Here is a 21,379-nt window from a genome sequence, read left to right as displayed (position 1 = left end):
AAACCACCCCGGTAAATGTGCCAACTGCGGTGGCCCTGATCTAGTCAATTATAAGGGATATACTCAACACCCGAAGAACAGACGGTCGGAGACAGCCAAACAGTCATCCTCCTTTAGTACGCGAACGCCAGAGGCTCAGCGGCCACAATCAGAGGCCTTCAAGAATAGAGAATACCAAAGGGACAAGAGGTTATGCAGATGTGACCCATTCAAACACGTCATCACTAGAACAGAATCAGCCAACAGCACATACTAACCTGACCGCTGTTATTATTGCCTCTCTAGCAAACATGCTACAGGACTTCAGCAACCACCGCTAAAAGATTCCTATGTGAAACACAAGCCATCCTCACAGCACTTATAGATGAATAGTAAGGAACTAATTCCAACCTCTCTTCAGATCGTTGCATGGAATGCAAATGGCCTCAGAAACAAAATTTTAGAGCTGAGCTCCAAGACTTTACTCAGAGATATCAGTCAGATGTTGTTCTAATAAGCGAGACACGCCTAAGACCCTTGGACAGCCCTAAAATAAGGGGAGACTCCTACGCAGAACCGACAGGCTAAAGTATAGAGGCGGCGGCACTGCCATCCTCATTAAAAATTATATCAAACACCATTCTGTAAATAACCCTCCAACCACTAACCTTGATGTCAAGGAGTGGAAGTATTCACTAGCTCGGCTGGCAGACTGAAAATCTACTCAGCCTACATAGGATCAAACTATGCTGTTGTGGCAGGCCCCCTCGGAACCAACTTATCTCAGTACGTTTGGCACTTCTGACATTCTGGATATAGTTATGCTGCAAAATATTAAACTTCAGTACAGCCTAAAATCATTGAACGAGTTGTCATCTGATCATAACCCAATTCTGCTACAACTGGGAAAACAAGAATACCTGTCTCCTCCCTCTCACTCATTTATATCGGGAGAAAAATTGTCAAAAGTACTCCGCGATTACATTGGACCTGTTCCTCATATAAGATCAAAAAAAAAGATGTTGAAACCGCAGTCACAAGCCTCACCTAACAAATTAACTCTGCTATAATGGCAGTCTCCTTCTCCTCCTCCTAAAAATCTGTCCCCAAGCCAGGTCGTCTGCTAGAAAACATTATGAACTCGATCAGAGAAAAAAACAGAGCAAGGAAAAGATTTCACAATATCCGCTCGCCACAAGACAAAACAGTTCTTAACAGACTAAATGGTGTAGCCAGAAATGCACTCAAAGCTTACAGAGATCAACTATGGGAAGAAAAGTTAGTTTCTCACCTACTGATCACTCTATCTGGGGACTACTGAGGAATATCAGAAACAAAGGCAGATTCCTTCCCCCTATACTTTCTGACCAGGGCCTTGTTCACACAGACGTAGAAAAGGCAGAAGCCATAGCAAAAATTTAGAAGAGCAGTGCAAACCTTCACATGAAAACAGATTTCAATCACTTGTATAAAATTCACAGACAGGTCAGACACTCATTAAAACTCACTGATACCGGTGCTGACCATATTGCACCCACATCATCTACTGAAATATATGATATTATAAAAAATTTAAAGAACAAAAAAGCTCTTGGTCCAGATGGCATCACAAATAAAGTGATCAAGCTGCTGCCCCGAAAAGCTGTAGTGCACCTGACCATAATAATAAATGCAATCTTAAGGTTTCACTATTTTCCTCCCATTTGAAAACTGGCTGATGTAATCCCAATACATAAGCCAGGCAAGGACCCACACCTGCCTCAAAATTATCGTCCTATCAGTCTCATCTCCAACTTGGGTAAAATTACAGAGAAAGTCATCCTCTCACGACTTCAAGCTTCAGTAAATGAACTAAACATCCTTCCTAAAGAACAATTTGGTTTTCAGCAATACCATAGTATTACCCAACAAATCCTCAGAATCGTTGAATATATTACCACCAGCTACAACTGTCATCAATACACTGGAGCTGTTTTTCTTGATTTATCCAAAGCATTTGAAAAAATATGGCACTTTGGATTGCTACATAAACTTATCTCAGCCGGTATCTCACTGAAAATGGTACACCTAGTTAGATCATATCTACAGAATAGAAGCATGCATGTCAAGATAAATGGTACCTCATCATCCCAGCGAGGCAGGTGTGGGTCCTTGCCTGGCTTATATCTTGGCCGGAGTACCGCAGGGATCCCTACTGGCTCCATTGCTGTTCTCTATATACATGTCAGACATTCCGCACAACCCAATGTCATCCATCATGGCTCTATATGCGGATGATACAGCATTATTAGCCAGATATCTTCGACCACACCTTTACTAAAAAGCTTCAAGAAAACCTTCTAAAGTTAGGGAAATGGTTCTCCAAATGGAGACTACAATTAAATCCCCAAAAGAGCTCAGTAATTCCCTTTACGAAAAGGTCGATATGTCCTGAAGGAAACGTCTTACTATTCAATACTAAAATTCCCTGGCAGAAGACAGAAACAAAATACCTTGGTGTCGTGCTCAACAAGATAACTTTAAACCAGCATATCAAGACTACCGTGTGCAAAGGCATCTAAAGCCATCGCCCAGATCTACCCCTAATTAACAGGAACAGCAAGCTAAACATCAAAATCAAATTGCTTTTATACCAGCTGATGATTCGTGCCATAGTCACTTACGCTTCTCCAGCTAGAAGCCACACCTCCATTACTAATATTTTCAAACTGCAGCGTGTACAAAACAAATGCTTGCGAATGATTCTAAACGCCCCATGGTTCGTCAGAAACAATCACCTTCATCGAGATACAAATATTCATTACATCTTCTCTTTCCTACAATCTTTAGCAACAAAGTTTTTCCGTCCATACACCCCAATGATCTAGTTCAGCAAGCTGTAGCCTATGAGGCAACGGATATATTTAAACATAAAAGACCAAAAGCCATTTTAACTTCCTGTAGCAATACACAATCTCCACGCCCATTCAGGGCGAGCAAACTGCTCATAAAATTTTTCCCTCACTGTAGCCCTAACAGATAGCAGGGAATATGAAAAGCATCTTACTTCACCCCTAAAGTCATTAATGTCAATAGTCAATTGTTAAGTATATTATGGTATATACTGTATATTCAATAGTACAATACTTAGTACTGTACTCTTTCTTAGAATAACAGGGTTAGCTTCAAAATTTGACTCCTACAAATAGCTGTTTATACATGTAATAGTATAAATGGTGATAAGTTAAATGTTAATATATTTTTAAAAGCTGTCACTCAAAAATAGGAGTATGTATATAAGTATATTGGTGTTTATCTGATTTCCAGCATTTTTATACGCTGTTTCCTGTTTTGGAATAAGAAATTAGCTCAGTGGTCGCCAAAGTGGTCGATATCGATCCCCAGAAGTCGATATAATATTATTAGGGGTCGATAGAAAAATATAAGACATCATTGTAAGGGTAATATTTAATTCGATTAACTTGGATTATCTCCATCCTGAATGACAACGCAATTAAGAGTGAATCGTGGGAATTGTGACATGAATAAGACCTGTAAGATGGAGCAAGGTCATGAAAATAATTACGGAAGCCAATCAAGTAGGCCAAAATGACGTATTTACCAATAAAAGGATGTCGGTGGTTCGCGCCTGGTCGGCGCGGCGGGAGCGAGATTGCAACACGCGCATGGATGCTTATTTACTTATACTTACACGTATTCGATCCCAGTCTCATTTTTGCGCATCGACATACAAGTGATCGTTAATGTTCTATAATTCATCAACATACATATTATGAAATATTAAAATTACGTAATAGTAAAATAAAGGGGGTCGATAAAAAGTCAAGAAACTCTTGAAGGTGTCGACAGTCAAAAAAGTTTGGCGACCCCTGAATTAGCTGAACAACGGTACTTAAGTAGTGAAACTATTACTTGTTTTATACAGAAACGTAAATTGTTTAGCATATGGCAGAAACCTATAAATACTAACCTATAAACTAGGAGTTTCAGCATATCGCTGAAACTCCTAGTTTATAGGTTAGTATTCGCATTCTGCAACAGGTCTTCACCCTGTATTCATAGATAAATAACTATTAAATAATAAAACCAAAATTACTATCTAGTTTGAAAGATTTTGTTTGTAAAGTTTAATATTAGAAAACTGAAATATGAACTGCAAACATCTCACTCCAATGTTACAATGTTTAAGCTATTGTTGATGCATTTGATTTTCTGGCTTTTTCATTTCTGACGGGTTTATCAACAGCTTAAGAATTACGAAATTTAGAATTACACAAAATCTAAAGAATCAAACAAAATTAAAGAAACTCAATAAAAATGAGTCATCAACGAACCCACATTAGTTGAATACTACAACAAATTCTTCCTTTTTAAAATAATAATGAGATATTTAGTTCACAAAAGGACAACTTCTATGTACTCCAGCTCCACACTGAATGTTTGTGATTGAAAGGGCGATCATTCAGTAACAGGAATGATTTTTTTATACCAAAGTGACCTTCTGATTCATAGTTCCTTGCCACAAGCAACTGATATGCCTAATATTTCTTCGTCTCCTCCATACCGTTTTTTGTTGGATTCCTCATTAGCTATGGATTTTTATATCACATTTTTATATTTTATTTCCTGGAAATTCGAAAATTCCAATCCAGTAGCTTTTTAAGCATGTAATGCAACTTCTGATTGGTGTCACTCGCGGCGTACTGACCTTTAAGGACCTGTTCGAACCCCATTAAGACGCGAGGAACATTTATAAGGATTTTACACCTAAAGAAGAGTTAGCCGATTTGAAGTTTCTGAGAGGCCCTGTAACCTCCGTAATACGATCTTCCAGAAGGTAAGTTGGAACATATGCAGTTAGCAGACGAAATAAATTTGTCTCACAGCTTTCACCGTAATTCTAATCAAAACCAAAAGATAGAATATATTAATAGCATTGCAGTTGCATTTTAGTGATTGTAACTAGTGTGGTGATAATGTAATTAATTTATTATTTGTTTTATAATCCAGCCAAAAATGGACTGATATTTCTTAGACATTCTATTTTCTTATTCCTCTGTAGTTCAGTCGGTATGGACGATGCCTTTTGGGTAGAAAGACCTGGGCTCGAATCCAGTATAGGACACAGAATACCTTTATTGGAACTTTTAAGCTGAAGGTGAGTTAGCTAGTTTCACATGGAGATGGAGGAGATTTTCTTCCTAAAAACTCTGGTTTTATTCATCCCGCAAAACACTAAAACTGACCAGAAGAACACGCACGATTTAAAGCCAGAAGAGACAATACAGTTGGGATTATATAACCAGATGCTTATGATAGGATAGATAATCGAAAAAGAAAATTTGATTCTCTTTCAAAGATAATCAGTCCCATGATTTCTTTCTTGTTGGTTTTTCATGTTCCAGCTCCATAGGTTGCAGATGGACATTCCTATGTCACCCCGCTTGTTGTTTTGTTTTGTTTTGTTTCAATTCACTATACCTATCTTATGAAATATTACAAAGCTTTTGTGTTCGTAATTTATAATATTCTTTAATTATTGTAAGCATTTCTTGGTCTGTTGCTTGATTTGAATGCGAAAAACGACTTGATCTAATTATTTACGACCGAGCGTCTAGTTTAACACTTAAGGACAACACCATGCAAGCAATATTACGTTATAAGCCTATGTTGCGCTTAGCAAACAGGTAAACCAACCCTGGCTATGGAGAATGTCCAATTTTAATGGAAGAAGATCACATGAACTCTCATCGATGATTTTGAGTTTATTATAATTCCATTTCGGTAAAAAAAAAAAATAAATAAAAATAATAAAAAAAAAAGGCATAGATTTTTTTCCTGGGAAAGATTTTTTTCTAAAATATTATCATTGAAATTGAACTATTCTCACAGATCTATAAGTAAATATTTTACCTTGTTTGTCTCCAGTAAGAACCCAAATTTTAATGTCTGCTGATGCCAGATTTGCAATGGCCTGGGGCACTCCATCCTGTAACTTATCCTCGATGGCAGTAGCACCTAGAAGGGTGAGTTGCTTCTCGATTTCTTCATATACGTCATTTACTTTCTCCTCCCGATCTTCGAGAGATGTGCTGAAAACGAATAACTCCTTTATATATATTTCAATGAAAGTTCCTTTTTATATATTTTTAAAATGAAAGGGAAATATACGTAAAGATTTCACCCTAGCAAATACCAAATAGTTTCCTACCGAAATTATACCTAGAAAACATCTGGATATCCAATAATATATAATGATACTTACGCTGCCTCATGAAATTTTTCTTTCCACGCTTCGTAACAGTCTTCATCCAAGTCCTTCACTGCTAGGCATAATGTTCGAAGTCCTTCGCTGGCAAATTTCTGTAAAAAATGATACTTCTAATACATATGTCGTGCTGGTTAACATATTTGCAATGTATTTTTTCACATAATCTATAATGATGTGATTCTGTAAGTGATACAATGCAAATTGCATCGTATCACTTACAGGCAACTTGGCATCTCATTGTGACAGTAAGTAATGTATCTTCAATTATTAATTTCAGAAATATACATGGGAAGATATGGTGTCAGTTAGAAATTTGAAAATCATTCTTATGAAATAAAAAACATTTTATAGTGAATTTTTCAAGCAATTACTTTTTATACAGTTAAGATTTATGAAGTAAACTCTAAATTGAAATAAGATTAAACATTTGAAAATGTGTAAAATTCAAGTATAATTATTTGGTAGATTTAAATGCATGAACATTATGCATACATAATGGGAAATTTTGTTTATATTAAATTAATATCTCAATAAAAATTCTCTCCTAAATTAGTTAAAAACATGAAAATTCTTCTAGAATCCAAAGAGCTATAATACTACTTTGGGGAAAAGAAGAACGCTAAGCTCCCCCCCCATCATAATTAAAGTAGTCATTTAAAGACTGTTTCATTATGAATTAATTTGTTGGGTATAGTCATATCAGTTTACAGTATTATTATTTTTTTCACTGTAAAGGAGTTGTATATAAGTTCCTTCCTCTAAAAGACTTCGATATCGCGAGTTTCATTCTGCAGGCCAAACTGTCCACCAACAATACTCTGCATAGGTCATCAGATGTGAAGGAATCATGTTCACCGAAAAACACCATAACAGTGACACACAAACACTTGTTGTTCACTGTAGAACTATAGACATATTAGTTTAATCGCTTATACAAGCAAAGATTTTATTAAATATCATTCTAATAAGATTGAGGCCAAAGTTGAGGCAGAGATCACTGAGGAACAAGCAGGTTTTAGGAATGGTAAGGGTACGGTACCAGAAATCAGAGTCTTTGTCTTAGATAGATCATCGAAAAGTATAAAGAATTTAGACTCCCTATAGTAACGTGTTTCATACACTATTCCAAAGCTTTTGACTGTTCAGCATGTGAAACTGTGGGAAGTAATGAAAATAATGGACTTTCCTCAATACACTATCAAACTAATAACTAACTTGTACAGGGAGCAAGAAGCTACGGTAAGAACAGGTGTTGGATTAACTGATTGACTTCAAGTTGGAAATGGAGCTAGGCAGAGATGTCTACTTTCTTCTCATCTGTTTAGTATATATGCGGAGGACATCATGCGTGAAGCACTGGATGAGCTCAAGACAGGAATTAGGTTAGGAGGTAGATTGATCAGCAATCTGAGGTATGCTGATGATACAGTACTCCTTTGTACTGACATGGAAGACCTAGGACTAATTCTTGACAAAGTTAATGCGATCAGTAAGAACACAGAACTTCAGCTCAATCCTAGCAAGACAAAGATTATGGTTCTCAAAAGGAAATTCAGAAAGAAAGCTTCTGAGACACAAGTGTACCTTCATGGAGAAGGAATTAAGGAAGTCAACAGGTTCGAGTACCCAGGACCCATTATTAATGCGAAGAATTGCTGTTTAGAAGACGTCACAAGAAGATTAGGAATGGCTAAAACATCAGTCAGAGACTTGTCTAAAATCTGGAAGGATGGACCTATCTCCACAGGAAGAAAGTTGAGTATTCTTTATGTAGCCGTTCTTCCAACAGAGACTTATGGATGTGAGACTTGGAACCTAAAGAAGTCTGATAGGAAAAGGATAGCTGCTTTTTGAGATGTGTTACAGAAAGCTGTTGAGGATATCATATACTAGAAGATGGATAAAAGGATGGGTGCTAGAAAGGATCGGTAGAACTTTAAGACTCCTTATGGATAATGACAAAAGAACATTGAAATACTTTGGACATATTGAAAGAATGGAAAGAGGACTTCTCAAAACAGTAATAGAAGGTAAAGTTCCTGGGAAAATAGGAAGGAGTAGACCCTCAATGAGATGGGATGGATGGTGGGTCTGAAGCGACTGATCTTCCGAGTGTTGAAGCCTCCAGAAAAGAATGCAATAGGACCATCTGGCGAGGACTGGGGCAATCATCGAGCAACAGAAGTGACCTTACGGCATTATGATGACGAGTGAATAGACAGATACAGTTGTTCGCAAGGACGGTATCCTAATTCACACAACATCTTGTGTGCAAATAGCAACCGGTCCTGTTTCAACACCTCTTTGCACCCCTGCCATGATCCGTTCCTGTTGCCTCCTTATCATGAAATTGCAGCTAAGAGAAAGGAAAATTGAGGATATTTCACAGTTCTCTAAACCGAATCGGTTGGATAGGCTGGAATTATGACCGAAGCAACTAAGGTAACGATGCCTGTATATTATGTCTGGTACTTGTGAATTTTCTTTGTGTTTGTCTACAATGCAGATGAAAAACCAATCTCTCAGGGAGGAAAACCAATTCCACCTCAGTTTGAAACCTACTAACTCACCCGCTGGTAAAATCGTTTTTATCATAATAAAGTTTTTATTACCTCATATTGAGGCATTGTCGGCCGCGTTAGCCTAGTGGCTGTGTGCTTCGTAACCATATGTCTGGGGAAGGAGTGTCCTAGGTTCGATTCCCGTCGGTGACGTGAAGAGCTGAAGGATCTTCCTCAGCCCAGCCATAGCCAAGTTAGCCGGCCATAGCCAAGTTAGCCGGACAGTAGATTTTTTTCCCCAGTTTATCATGGGGTTATTCATCCCGCAAAGCAGGCAAACCGGCCTTCAGAACTCAACACTACGGACATAGGACACACCGGGCGTAGGGTTGACCACCTGATCCTGTGAACGATTTGAGGTTCGATGATTAATAAACCCTCGACACCGCAAGGTTAAAGAAAGATGAGATGAGATATTGAGGCATTTTACAATCGAAGTGTAAAGGTCGCGAAGTCCTTGATTGCGCTATGGGGATTCTAATAGTAGGCAGTGTTCAATGTGATTTCACAGCAAGTCTTGTTTTCAGTAGAAAAAAATAAAGAAAGAAATGAAAAAAAGATAAAACTGGATTTGACGGAAGCAACGTAGCCTATGCACCAACGACTTGAAATTTAAATCTGAGGAGTCAGAGACCCTGACTCCTCAGTGCAATTATGAATGATGACAGAACGAACTCGTCTATAACATATAGGTTTCGATTAGGTCAAAACTAACTTTAAGTCTGTGTAAAAATTCGAAACAATTAAGGTAAATACATAGAATACCATGTGGAAAACTATTATAAAAGCTTGATACCGTTCCCATTGAGCAAATGGGAACGGTATGAAGCTTGTAGCATAGATAGGGGTGGCTGACAGACAGACACCAGATAGTAGTATATGGTGGAGTGGAATCTAGGAGAATGAAGACGACCAGTGGAGTACCTCAGGGTTCTGTACTAGGACCTCTACTCTTTAATTTGTATAACAATCACATAGGGAAAAAATTAAGAGGGGGATATTCAGTTGTTTGCTGATGATGCAAAACTGGGGAAAGCAATAGTTGATAAAGGTGATGTAGATATCCTGCAGGATGATTTAAATAAATTGGCATTGTGAGCAAATGATAATGATGATCAATTTAATGTTCCAAAATGTAAGGTTATACACTTCCGGTTGAAATGTTTGCATGCAGTGTATCACATTGATGGTATTCGATTGCAGGAAATTGATGAGGTTAGGGGGAACAGAGAATTGAAGGTCAGAGGGTATATTGCAAAAATTGTTAAAATGGCTCAAAGAATTACTTGGATGTTGAAAAGCGCGCTAACAAGCAAAGATAGGGAAGTTATTATTCCTGTTTATAAGGCTATGATTCGTCCACATCTTGACTACTGCGTACAGATTTGTTCACCAGGGTTTCTTAGGGACCAGGAGGTGGTAGAGAAGATTCAGAGACGAGTGACTAAGCTGGTGACAGATCTGTGGAATTCTTTCTAAGAGGACAGGTCGAGGTGTGTGTGTGTGTGTGTGTGTGTGTGTGTGTGTGTGTGTGTGTGTGTGTGTGTGTGTGTGTGTGTGTGTGTGTGTGTGTGTGTGTGTGTGTGTGTGTGTGTGTGTGTGTGAGGGTTACAAAGTTTAGTTGATAGGTGGAAAAAAGGGGATGTTGATAGAAACTTTTAAGATATTAAAAGGATCTGTAAAATTGATGCACAAAAGTTTTTCAATATATGACAAGTAGTCAGAGGACTAGGGGCCTTCCATGGAAGTTGTGTGAGAGTGTGGTTAGTATGGGGTGAGTGGACCAAATATTTTTGCATGGAGAGTGGTGAATTAGTGGAATGGATTGCCAGAATTAATTGTGTGTCTTGACAGTGAATGAGTTTAAGGAGAGGTGGGATAGGATTTCTGTGCATAATAGTTAATTTTGGTATCCCACGATGAGTTTCCGCAGAGATACCGTATAATAATAATAATCATAATAGCATACTAAACAAACTACTGGACTCTTCATTCCCCAAAAGAATCGCATTTATAGAAATCGATAGGCACTGATCTGTACATCTGTACTTTTTATCATTGCAGAAGTTTATTCTCTCTCTCTCTCTCTCTCTCTCTCTCTCTCTCTCTCTCTCTCTCTCTCTGTGTGTGTGTGTGTGTGTGTGTGTGTGTGTGTGTGTGTGTGTGTGTGTGTGTGTGTGTGTGTGTGTGTGTGTGTGTGTGTGTGTGTGTCATTGTAAATTTTGCTTCACTGTGGGAAAAACTTACTTAAAATTGTGTTTTGATTGGAACTGAGAACGAACCTCTGAGCCTCAGAAATCTTCGAGACCACTACACCACTATATTGTTTGTTTGTGTGGCTTGAACATATTTTCACTGTGTCTGTGGGGGGGGGGGATGTGTACTTAAAACGATATCTTTCTTTAGTGTTTTCTGATATCAGCATAATGTGTTTACTTGTCCACAAGCTATAGTTGAATGTAAGAACTCACAGCAGCTTAAAAGTTCAAATCATAGAACACTTCTTACTTACATTTAAGTGATCTAGTGTTTTCAGCCGTAGCTCCTCTGAATCTGGACTGAGTCGTTCAAATATCACGGAATCAGCACCTTTACAATACAATTTGAGTTTTCCATCTTTCCTGAGTATCACCTAAAAAGAAACGTCACTTTTGGTCCTAATTTTTCTAATCAAATGTCTGTACATTTCTAATTTCTAATCAAATGACTGTACATTTCTAATTTCTAATCAAATGACTGTACATTTCTAATTTCTAATCAAATGACTGTACTTTTAATAATCACTCGAATTTCACATGCGCAGAACGCGATTCCCAAAACATTTATGCTGTTAACAGGCAGACAAGGCGCAAGAAAATAATTCTACGTTGATGCTGGTTAGTTTTACCTTCTAAATAATAATAAATATCTAGGAGAATTTGAAATATCAGTGTTGCATTGCTGTTTGGGTTCAATTGGTCATTATAACTTTATATATTTCTCAAAGTTTTCTCTAACAAGAAAATAAGCAGAAAGCATGTTTAAAACTAAAAATTGCATGGCTCAGATTTTACACTAAACTAAGGTAGTAAATTGTGATCTATAATAATGTTATGGTGGGCTTCTAGTCTAAGCTCGTAATATTATGATTCATTCTCAAATCTAAAGTACGCAAACTTGTTTGTAGATCAAACTTCTGTCTTTTTTAAATTCTATCGACAACACAATTACTTAAGCCCTTTTTAAACGGATGTTTGCAACACATCTTGAGTCTAAATTTCATTGGAGGCCCAAAATGTCGTGAAAGATTTCCATCATAGATGCCGCTAATTTCTAATTATATTTCAGCAGAAAACCACATCAGTATAACATAAAAATTAGTCAATATAGATTTAATATAATTCTAATATGAAAAAATAATAATGATATATTATGATATTATTAAATAACATTAGAAAAGTTTCAATTAAATTATAAAAAAATATTATAGTAGACTTGAATTTTTTTCATAAATTAATTTTTAATAATGTTTCCATTTGAGCGTGGAGTATCTTCACGACTTTATTTGTTTATAGAGGCTGTTGGCTTCACTTTGACTGTTGATTTTACTTGCCTCAGTAAGGTTAAGGGATTCACATTAAAAAAAAAAAAAAAAACCACCTAAATTGGCCTAAAAGTTTCAGATTACGCAAATGACGTGCATTTTAAACTAAATTTAACTGAAACGATAAACTTTAGGAAATATTCGAAATTTGGAATATTCTTTGTGAAAATTTGGAGTACAAATTTTGACGACGAAATGTTAAATAAAATATTTCTTCTGTGCGAAAGGAAATGAAACGACTGATATACATCTTTAAAACTATAGATTCCGCATTACTTCACGTGAATGAAAACATCTTTCAAGATATAGATTAAAATACTGTTTCGGTATTTTAGAACTATATTTTTATTCTCTTTCTAGCTGTTCTGGATATGTCTCTTTTTCCTTTCGGTTTATACTTTGTCACTTTTTTTGTGAATGAAAACACTTTCTACTTGTTATTTTAGGTTATATATGTGTTACATGTTATTACTCAATTCAAATACGAAAAGTGAAAACTCAAGGAAATGATAGGACTAAAGTCCTATCAAAGTGTTATTCCTTATCCTTATAAGGACTGGTTAAAGGGGCGAAGCAAGAATGCTTTTCATCTTCCCCGTTATCTGTAGAGGACAGTGTAGGGATAAGGTGTTATTGAGCTATGAAAGCTCTGATCATGGCAGGAGGGTAACAGCAATAGCCGAGCCTCAGTTAGAACTTCATTGGCTACAGCATTGCCATCCATTACCCTCCAAGGGTGTTGGATTGAATGAATCAGTCACCGCATCTCACAGTCGATTGATTCATCAAAATTCCCAAACGTTACTGTCCTTAAAGTCCTTATAAGGACTGGCTTAAAGGGGCGAAGCAATATTGCTTTTCATATTCCCCCTTGTCTGTAGAGGACAGTGTAAGGAGAAGGTGTTATTGAGCTATGAATAAAGCTCTGATCATGGCAAGAGGGTAACAGCAGTAGCAGAGCCTCAGTTAGAACTTCATTGGCTACAGCATTGCCATCCATTACCCTCCAAGGGTACCAATTTTAGTCGCCTCGTACGACATGCATTAGCTACATTGGTGCTATTCTTATCCCGGCAACCACACGGGGAAAACGTTACTGTCCTTATCCTTATAAGGACTGGCTTAAAGGGGCGAAGCAAGAATGCTTTTCATCTTCCCCGTTATCTGTAGAGGACAGTGTAGGGATAAGGTGTTATTGAGCTATTAAAGCTCTGATCATGGCAGGAGGGTAACAGCAATAGCCGAGCCTCAGTTAGAACTTCATTAGCTACAGCATTGCCATCCATTACCCTCCAAGGGTATTGGACTGAATGAATCAATCACCGCATCTCACGGTCGATTGATTCCTTCGTTTTCTGAATTCATCTAATATATTTAGTTTCAAAAATAAAACAAAAGGGTGTCTTAAACTTTTTATAAGTTATTTACTAGGAGATCAGGATTGTTAATAGATTAAAAATGAAAACTACATATTTATTATATATATTTTAAGTTTCTTAAAACAAAAAATTAATGATTTTTATAATTAGTATTTTATAATCTTATTTTGATATTTGATATTAATGAATTTTGTATTACTAAATTACTAAATATTGGAAGTATCCAGTACTCCATCAAGATTTCTACATCGACTTTTTCAGGATTGGTCTCATTCAATCATACTGATTCTGAACTAATTAGGCACGCTTTCATTTTCCCTAAAATGACGGCCAATTGAGATCCCATTTTGGGCAACTCCAGGGTGTGAGGATCCCACACTTTAGAGACTACTAGTTTAGACAATATTAAGTGCACAAACAAAAAGTCTGCTACCTTTTCTTAACACTAATTATCCGAAAATTAGATGCTAAATTGGCAATGGAAAATCTGCAGTGAATTCACAAAGACCCCACTATCGTTCTTCTAGAGATAATCAAAACCCTGATTGAAAGTGATCACCATTTATCATCAGATACACACACTCGCAAAATAAACATTAATGGACAGCCCCATTAAGAAATTAAACCAGATTCTCAAATTAAGAATATGCATCTACAGTCAGAATAATACTCATGTTGCATCTACAGACAATAATTTCGCATACAATCTCTGTACAAATTTTTTTTTTTTTAAAGATTCCTGTTTCACTCTTCTAAAAATAGACTTTTTCCTATGTTTATTATTTGGATTCTATCAGGTTCTGTACTCTACAGGCATGTAGACTAGCCAGACACTAACCTAGTTGATCGATAGTTAACGTACCCGCTTTTCCAACCAACACCATGCAGATTTGAATATTCCGATGCTCCAATGGACATGAATGCTGTGATTGTCTGTATACGACCGTCCCGAATGTGAGATTTCCGAATTATACAAAAAGTTAAAAAGCATAAAAACAAATAAATAAAATTCAACAAATCCTTAGTCCACCTAAGATACTAATGCAATGCACTGTAGGTTTCGTAACCTTCCTTGGGTAGGAGTCATATTTTTTAAAAAAAGAACAAAAAACATCGTTACGAAAGACCCTTGAATGAATTATGTGGAATTCTCACGAACAAGTCCAATGCACACACCAATCCTATCTTGAGAGTGGGTTTTTCTGAACTACGTGAAATTCAAAATAATAATAACAATAATAATAATAATAATAATAATAATTATCGAAAGTTGTAATTTTTGCAAGTTCGGACATGCGCTGTAGTCACTTTCTTTCTTTCGGTTTTGTATTTTATAACACCCCCTTTGAAGAAGAAACTAGGGATTGCCCAACGCTACTTTCCGGTTTTCTTTTTTCTTTCTTTTTTTATTACTTCCCTTCTGTCACAAATTCTAATTCTCTCTCAAAGGTTCAAATGTTAATGAGTAAATAGTAAACCCCAAATAAACTTGAAGCTTCGCAATAAAGCGAATCTATAAATTATTTTATTTATAATAACAAATTATTATAATAATTTTATAACTGGAAGTATTAGGTCCTGTGGACAGATCAATAAGTCACTGCTTACTGTATCAATCCGATTTGGTCTGGGGTCTTCCTCTGGGTCTTTTGCCTAGCATATTGGATATTAAAGCAGCTTTTTGCCAACCTTTCCTATGTCATTCTCTGATTATATCACATGAGATTAGCTCTGCATATTCATTGTGGATGACCACATATTGGACATCACCATGAGAAAATGAGCAAAACAAATAAGATTAATTTTTATGGTTAATCTTAGAAACATGCATGTTATATGTAAGAGCTCGTCCCAAAATTTAGTTATTTTCTGGATTTTAAAATTTTCCCTTCTGTCATAAATCGATGCACATTATAAACTACACATTATATTAATATCTTGATTTCGCAACATAAACTAAAAGATATTACTTCGTTCAATAATAAAGTATTCTTAATTTTAATATAATAATAACAGCAATAATAATAATATGCAAATTTTCGGCGACAATTCATTCATTCATTTTACTCAATAATTAAAATTATACAAAATAAATGACTATGATATTTATAGTAATTCAAATAATTTTTGATTCATTGTCTTTAATTTATCATTTAGTACTAATCTTCTATGGAACTTTAAATTCATAAAAAACGTCTCCTAGTTGTAAGTTCATTTTGATGTTATTCATTCTACATCATTATTTTCCCCCAAACATTCATTGATATAATTATCTTTTCTGCGTCGACTTGCATTGTAGTCATAATTTTAGAGAAATGCATGCACTTTGGAAGTACAGTGAAGAGAAATGTCTCCTTTTCAAAATTTCAGAGAATATTAATTGTATTAATATTTATTTTTTATTAATTTTAATATTTTATATTATAAAATAATGTGAAATATTTGAATAATAAATGCATTACTCTTATTTCAGTTGCTATTTTTTATTCTTGTTAAAGTACACCTGTTTAAACTAAGAATATACAATCTTTAAATTTTTGAACCCAAAAATTTTGTTATCATATCATTTTGGATTATATATTTAAGAGTCTGGGAGGAAATAATTTCTCTCTAGTATAGTAAGTACATTATCATTTGGATTATATTAAGAGTCTGGAGGAAATATAGTAAATTATTATCATTTGGATCATATTAAGAGTCTGGAGGAAATAATTTCTCTCTACTAAAAATGCATTCCTTGATAGGTTATACTAGTTATTGGTTCACTGAATACAATACAAAAGCGAGCTATTTTAAAAGAGTGTGTGTGTGTGTGGGGGGGTAGTCTAGTTGAATCCCACTGTGGGATTCAACCGGACTACCTCCTAGACTAGGTGGAAGATGATTTACGTCGTATGGTGTAAGATCTCATCCTGTTTAATTGGAAGCTTGAAGTGGAAAAGTTCCACGTTTAGTTTCTAGAGCAGAAATGTCGGATTAACCGGAAATGTTGGATTAGCCTACTCTCAAACTAAAACGCAATAAACTAACATCAGTGGGTGAGGCTATCATAAGAACTTATAAATACCACACAAAAATATCTTCTTCTGTTGTAATTATGTCAATATAAACTTAGGCTATTGTGGGTATTAGAGAGGTGCACATAACCTGTAGTGTGTTGCTGAAATTTGTAAAATTTCCGTTTATTTAATTAAGTACTAAATTGTAAACTATATTGCTGATGTGCTCTATCTTCTAGTTAAGACTACTTTCTATGCCTGCCTGGTGATGTGTAATAAGCAATATACATACAGACATACGCTTTCGGACGTTGTTGAAGTCCAAGATGGCAAGAAGTTCATGGATTTCGAACTGATTCATGACTTCTATGGTGACTGTGGTTGGAGTTCGATTCTGAAAAGAGTTAAGAAAAGAACGGTAAATATGAATGAGTTTTAAAAGAATACTTTTTTTTGAATATATAAAAGAAAAATTGTTAATATATAAAAGGACACTTTAATTTGAATATAAAAAACACAACTTCGAAAATGCTATTTAGAAAGCGTCTACAATTATAACTACACTTACTCGAAATACAAAACCAAAATTTCTAGCTGCAGATGTTAAAGCTTCTTCATCGGGAGATTGGGCCTGGTATTCTAGCTTGCCATCTATGTAAAAATAAATAAATAAATATATTTATAGAGTTATATTTATAAACAAACCATCTCTAAAATTATTAGGTTATTAAGAAGATAGTTTCTTAAAGAGTTTCCTAAAAATATATTATTAAAGTAATATATAAGATGTAATTTATGATTAAATAATATTATTTGAATTACAATATTCAACGGTATTCAAAAAGTTATTACTTGGTTCACTTTTTGAAAATTGTGTGGCAGCAAGATGGCGATTTATATTCACATAATCGTATCACAATTTCCAACATGTCTCATCTATTTCTTTTCTATACTCTACAGATTCTTTCTTTATGAACAATCTGTAGATTACTTTAAAGTCTTTTTAGGTGGTAATCGTTTGCTTGTTAATTGGCAAAGCATTTACCATGCAGGCATACACTTAATAGTGTTAATAGGCTTAATGGCGTTAGTCGTTGCAGCCATTTAAAAATCTAGTATTAACGATTATAGAAACATAGAATTTATTTGGCTGAATCTAATATAAATGAATGTAATCTAATATATACTTCTTGGATTGCGGATGACACGGCATAAGTGCATACTCTAGTGAAATCTTCTGTAAGATATTAATTTTCAAGAAAAATTTAATTACCATATTTATATATGGTAATTCTATTGGAACTTACAATTTTTATTGTTATTTTAAGTAATCATTAAAATTATTTTCAAAAAACTAATTTTAAACTCTATTTTTCAAAAACACCTATTTAAAGCTACAATATTATTTGAACTTAATTCTTCTTCTTTGGTGCAAGCTCGGTGGTCCTTTTTAGGACTTCCAGGGTAACAAATGGCAATGCTGTAGCCAATGAAGTTTTAACTGAGGCTCGGCTATTGCCGTTACCCAGCCATGACTAGAGCTTTTAGCTCAATAACACCCTATCCACACAGATTTTCTTTATTCAGATGACGGGATAAAGAGTCAAAGACTCAGTCCATCGCCCAGTTCTTTTAAGAACATGCGGTGATTAATGATTAATAATACCCTTGGAGGGTAATGGATGGCAATGCTGTAGCCAGTGAAGTTCTAACTGAGGCTAAGCTATTGCTGTTACCCTCCTGCCATGATCAGAGCTTTAATAGCACTGATCATGGCAGGAGGGTAACAGCATGTTACCCTCCTGCCATGTTACTCTGATCATGTAAATATCTAATAACTATTTATTAATGATTATTTTCAAAATTAAAAATTATTTTCAAAAAACTAATTTTAAAGTCTATTTTTCAAAAACACCTATTTAAAGCTATAATATTATTTGAACTTAATTCTTCTTCTTTGGTGCAAGCTCGGTGGTCCTTTTTAGGACTTCCAGGGTAACAAATGGCAATGCTGTAGCCAATGAAGTTTTAACTGAGGCTCGGCTATTGCCATTACCCAGCCATGACTAGAGCTTTTAGCTCAACAACACCCTATCCACACAGATTTTCTTCATTCAGATGACGGGATAAAGAGTCAAAGACTCAGTCCATCGCCCAATTCTTTTAAGAACATGTGGTGATTAATGATTAATAATACCCTTGGAGGGTAATGGATGGCAATGGTGTAGCCAGTGAAGTTCTAACTGAGGCTAAGCTATTGCTGTTACCCTCCTGCCATGATCAGAGCTTTAATAGCTCAATAACCTTATCCATACACTGTCCTCTACAGATAACGGGGAAGATGAAAAGCATTCTTGCTTCGTCCCTTTAAGCCAGTCTTTATGTAAGGACTAAGCATCAATCCGAAGATTGGTTAGCTATAGCAGTGTATCATTGTATTACTTCCTTTTTATACTTGCTTTTTATTTTGTATTATTTTATTCGTAAGGGAAATTATGGAAAAAATAGTCATGTAAATATCTAATAACTATTTATTAATGATTGTCATTCTTGTTCTGCACATCAATCTCATTAATGAGTGAGAATTTCATTCCTTAGAGAACAATGAGATGAATAAAAAATACTTATGTATTTTCAAAAGATGTAAATTACAAATATCATTGGTTTATTTTACAGTTATAATATCATTCAAGATACTAGATGTTTATTCATTAATATTTATATATTATAATACAACTTGGTCCTAAGTTCTATTACTTTCTGAATATGTTTTAAATGAGTAAAATAATAACTACGAATGAAAAACGATTGTACGGCAATAGAATTGTAGAACTAGTTTAGAAACGTTTATATTGCGCCTCTAGTCATGCACAACTATTTTATGAATAAAAAGGTATTCATAAATGAATACATCTTATGATTAAATTACATTATAATACATAAAACATTAATAACATTTAGCATTTTGATAAATATAATAACTGTGAAACAAAACTAATAATATTTGCAATCTACTGTGTAGCTCAGTAGAAGTGACACTTGCACTCGACAGCGCTTGACCGCACGCCGAAAGGCGTTCGAATCTAGTCGCCGACTAGAGGAACTTTTTCTAAGCCTTTCTCGAGCGGTTCCCGAGTTAGTCGATCTCTGGCGCGGGCTAGCGGGTTTTCTCTGCCAGAAACTCGGGTTTTTCGTCCCGTAAACTCAAGAAAATCGGCCGTCGAACCCACATTATTTTCAGACATTAAAAAAATATTGTGTTAGGGTTAGGCACCACGAGATGGCGGCACTTGCTAGTCGCCTTCTTCACTGCATACAGATTAATTAGTGATAGCCTTGGGCCAGCTATCTCTGATTGGCTACCAGTGGAGATTGAACTGCCCACCCAGTTTCAAAAAGTTAGATAGGGCTAAACGCCCTCACCTTTTGTTCCCTATAAATTGGGAACAAAAAGGTGTTAGCTGATTTTTTTTTTTTTGATCTTCTTGAAATTATATATATTTTTTTCTTTATTGAACATGAAAAAAAAAAGGTTTTCAAAGCAATGAGAGATTGTGAGGTTGTGGATATTAATTAGCTCAAAGACATTCAGTAGAATTATAGTAACTGGTCCAATCTAACACAATGATCACTTTTGCATGATCAACTGTTATGCAACTTTGAGTTTAATGGGAAATATTATTTTCAGGCGGTTGATGCTCGTCGAGCAAAAAAAAAAAAAGTACTGTACATTACAGTATCAATTAAAATCAGAATAAAAAGGTAGCAATGTATGACAATACAAGAAACACAAACCTTTTTCCTCACACATGACCGTATGACACAGTGCAAGAAGACGAAAAAATTCACAAACTTCGGGATTTCCTTTCTTCACTTCGTCAAGGACAGTTTTGTCGTAAAACTTAAACTTCGCTTCGTGGTGAGGATTGAAGGAAAAATCCACTGATTGCATATCCTGTTAAAAGACACTGTATGAGACGGAGACAAAACAGGAAAAAATAAATAACAAAACACTAGAATAATAACAGATATAATGTCTGCTTAAATGTTTATACAATAAATAAAACACTAAAATAAATATAAAGAAATAAACACATATAAATAAACATAAATACAATAATAACCTTAGTTCTTGTTCCGATATAATGTAGCAAATACATCGTCGATCCTTGTATTAAGCTTATCTGAAAATGCTTAGTTAGTGTTTCGTTATTTTACCGCCATGTTAACAATATATAAGCTATGTAGTTCATCGTCAAAGAAACCTGAATTTTCATATTCCGTAGCTGTTATATTTACTCATGCTAAAGTTACTAGAGAACTACTGCATATAGTAAGATTGGAATAACGAACTTGTTGAATGAAATATCTGCATGCCAACGTTGGAATACGAGAGACTCATATTCTCATCAGTCATCAATGGATTTTTGAGCCTTTGGTAATTGTTTGAAAGATTTAGCCTCTTTCGCGAAGCTGCTTTTTTCAGTTGCATTAGTTTTGCGAGTATAATCCAAGCCTGTTAGTTAATGAGATTACAAGTTTGTTTCACGCAGATAAGAATTATTTGAAAGCTTGAAGAAGGCCGCAGAATTACTAATATTGCTAGA

At 35.3% G+C, this 21,379-nt stretch overlaps 1 protein-coding gene across 4 annotated transcripts in view; it reads right to left on the bottom strand.

Moving 5' to 3' along the window:
- ATP8B (ATPase phospholipid transporting 8B) overlaps positions 1 to 21,379 on the bottom strand; it is a 155,135-nt gene that overhangs the window by 5,420 nt on the left and 128,336 nt on the right. For all 4 annotated transcript variants that reach the window (XM_090391977.1, XM_090391974.1, XM_090391975.1 and 1 more), the window contains 6 exons: positions 20,568 to 20,727; positions 17,341 to 17,423; positions 17,065 to 17,166; positions 11,324 to 11,443; positions 6,245 to 6,342; positions 5,893 to 6,071 (listed from right to left, as the gene is read on the bottom strand). In XM_090391977.1, the coding sequence (XP_090248103.1) occupies positions 5,893 to 6,071; positions 6,245 to 6,342; positions 11,324 to 11,443; positions 17,065 to 17,166; positions 17,341 to 17,423; positions 20,568 to 20,727 (742 nt within the window). The remainder of the gene's footprint in view (positions 1 to 5,892; positions 6,072 to 6,244; positions 6,343 to 11,323; positions 11,444 to 17,064; positions 17,167 to 17,340; positions 17,424 to 20,567; positions 20,728 to 21,379) is intronic.

The sequence above is a fragment of the Typopeltis vanoorti genome, chromosome 4, assembly GCF_054136105.1.
Source record: "Typopeltis vanoorti isolate ZY-2024b chromosome 4, IOZ_Tvanoo_1.0, whole genome shotgun sequence".
Taxonomy (NCBI): domain Eukaryota; kingdom Metazoa; phylum Arthropoda; class Arachnida; order Uropygi; family Thelyphonidae; genus Typopeltis; species Typopeltis vanoorti.
This window is presented reverse-complemented; position numbering and strand designations above follow the sequence as displayed.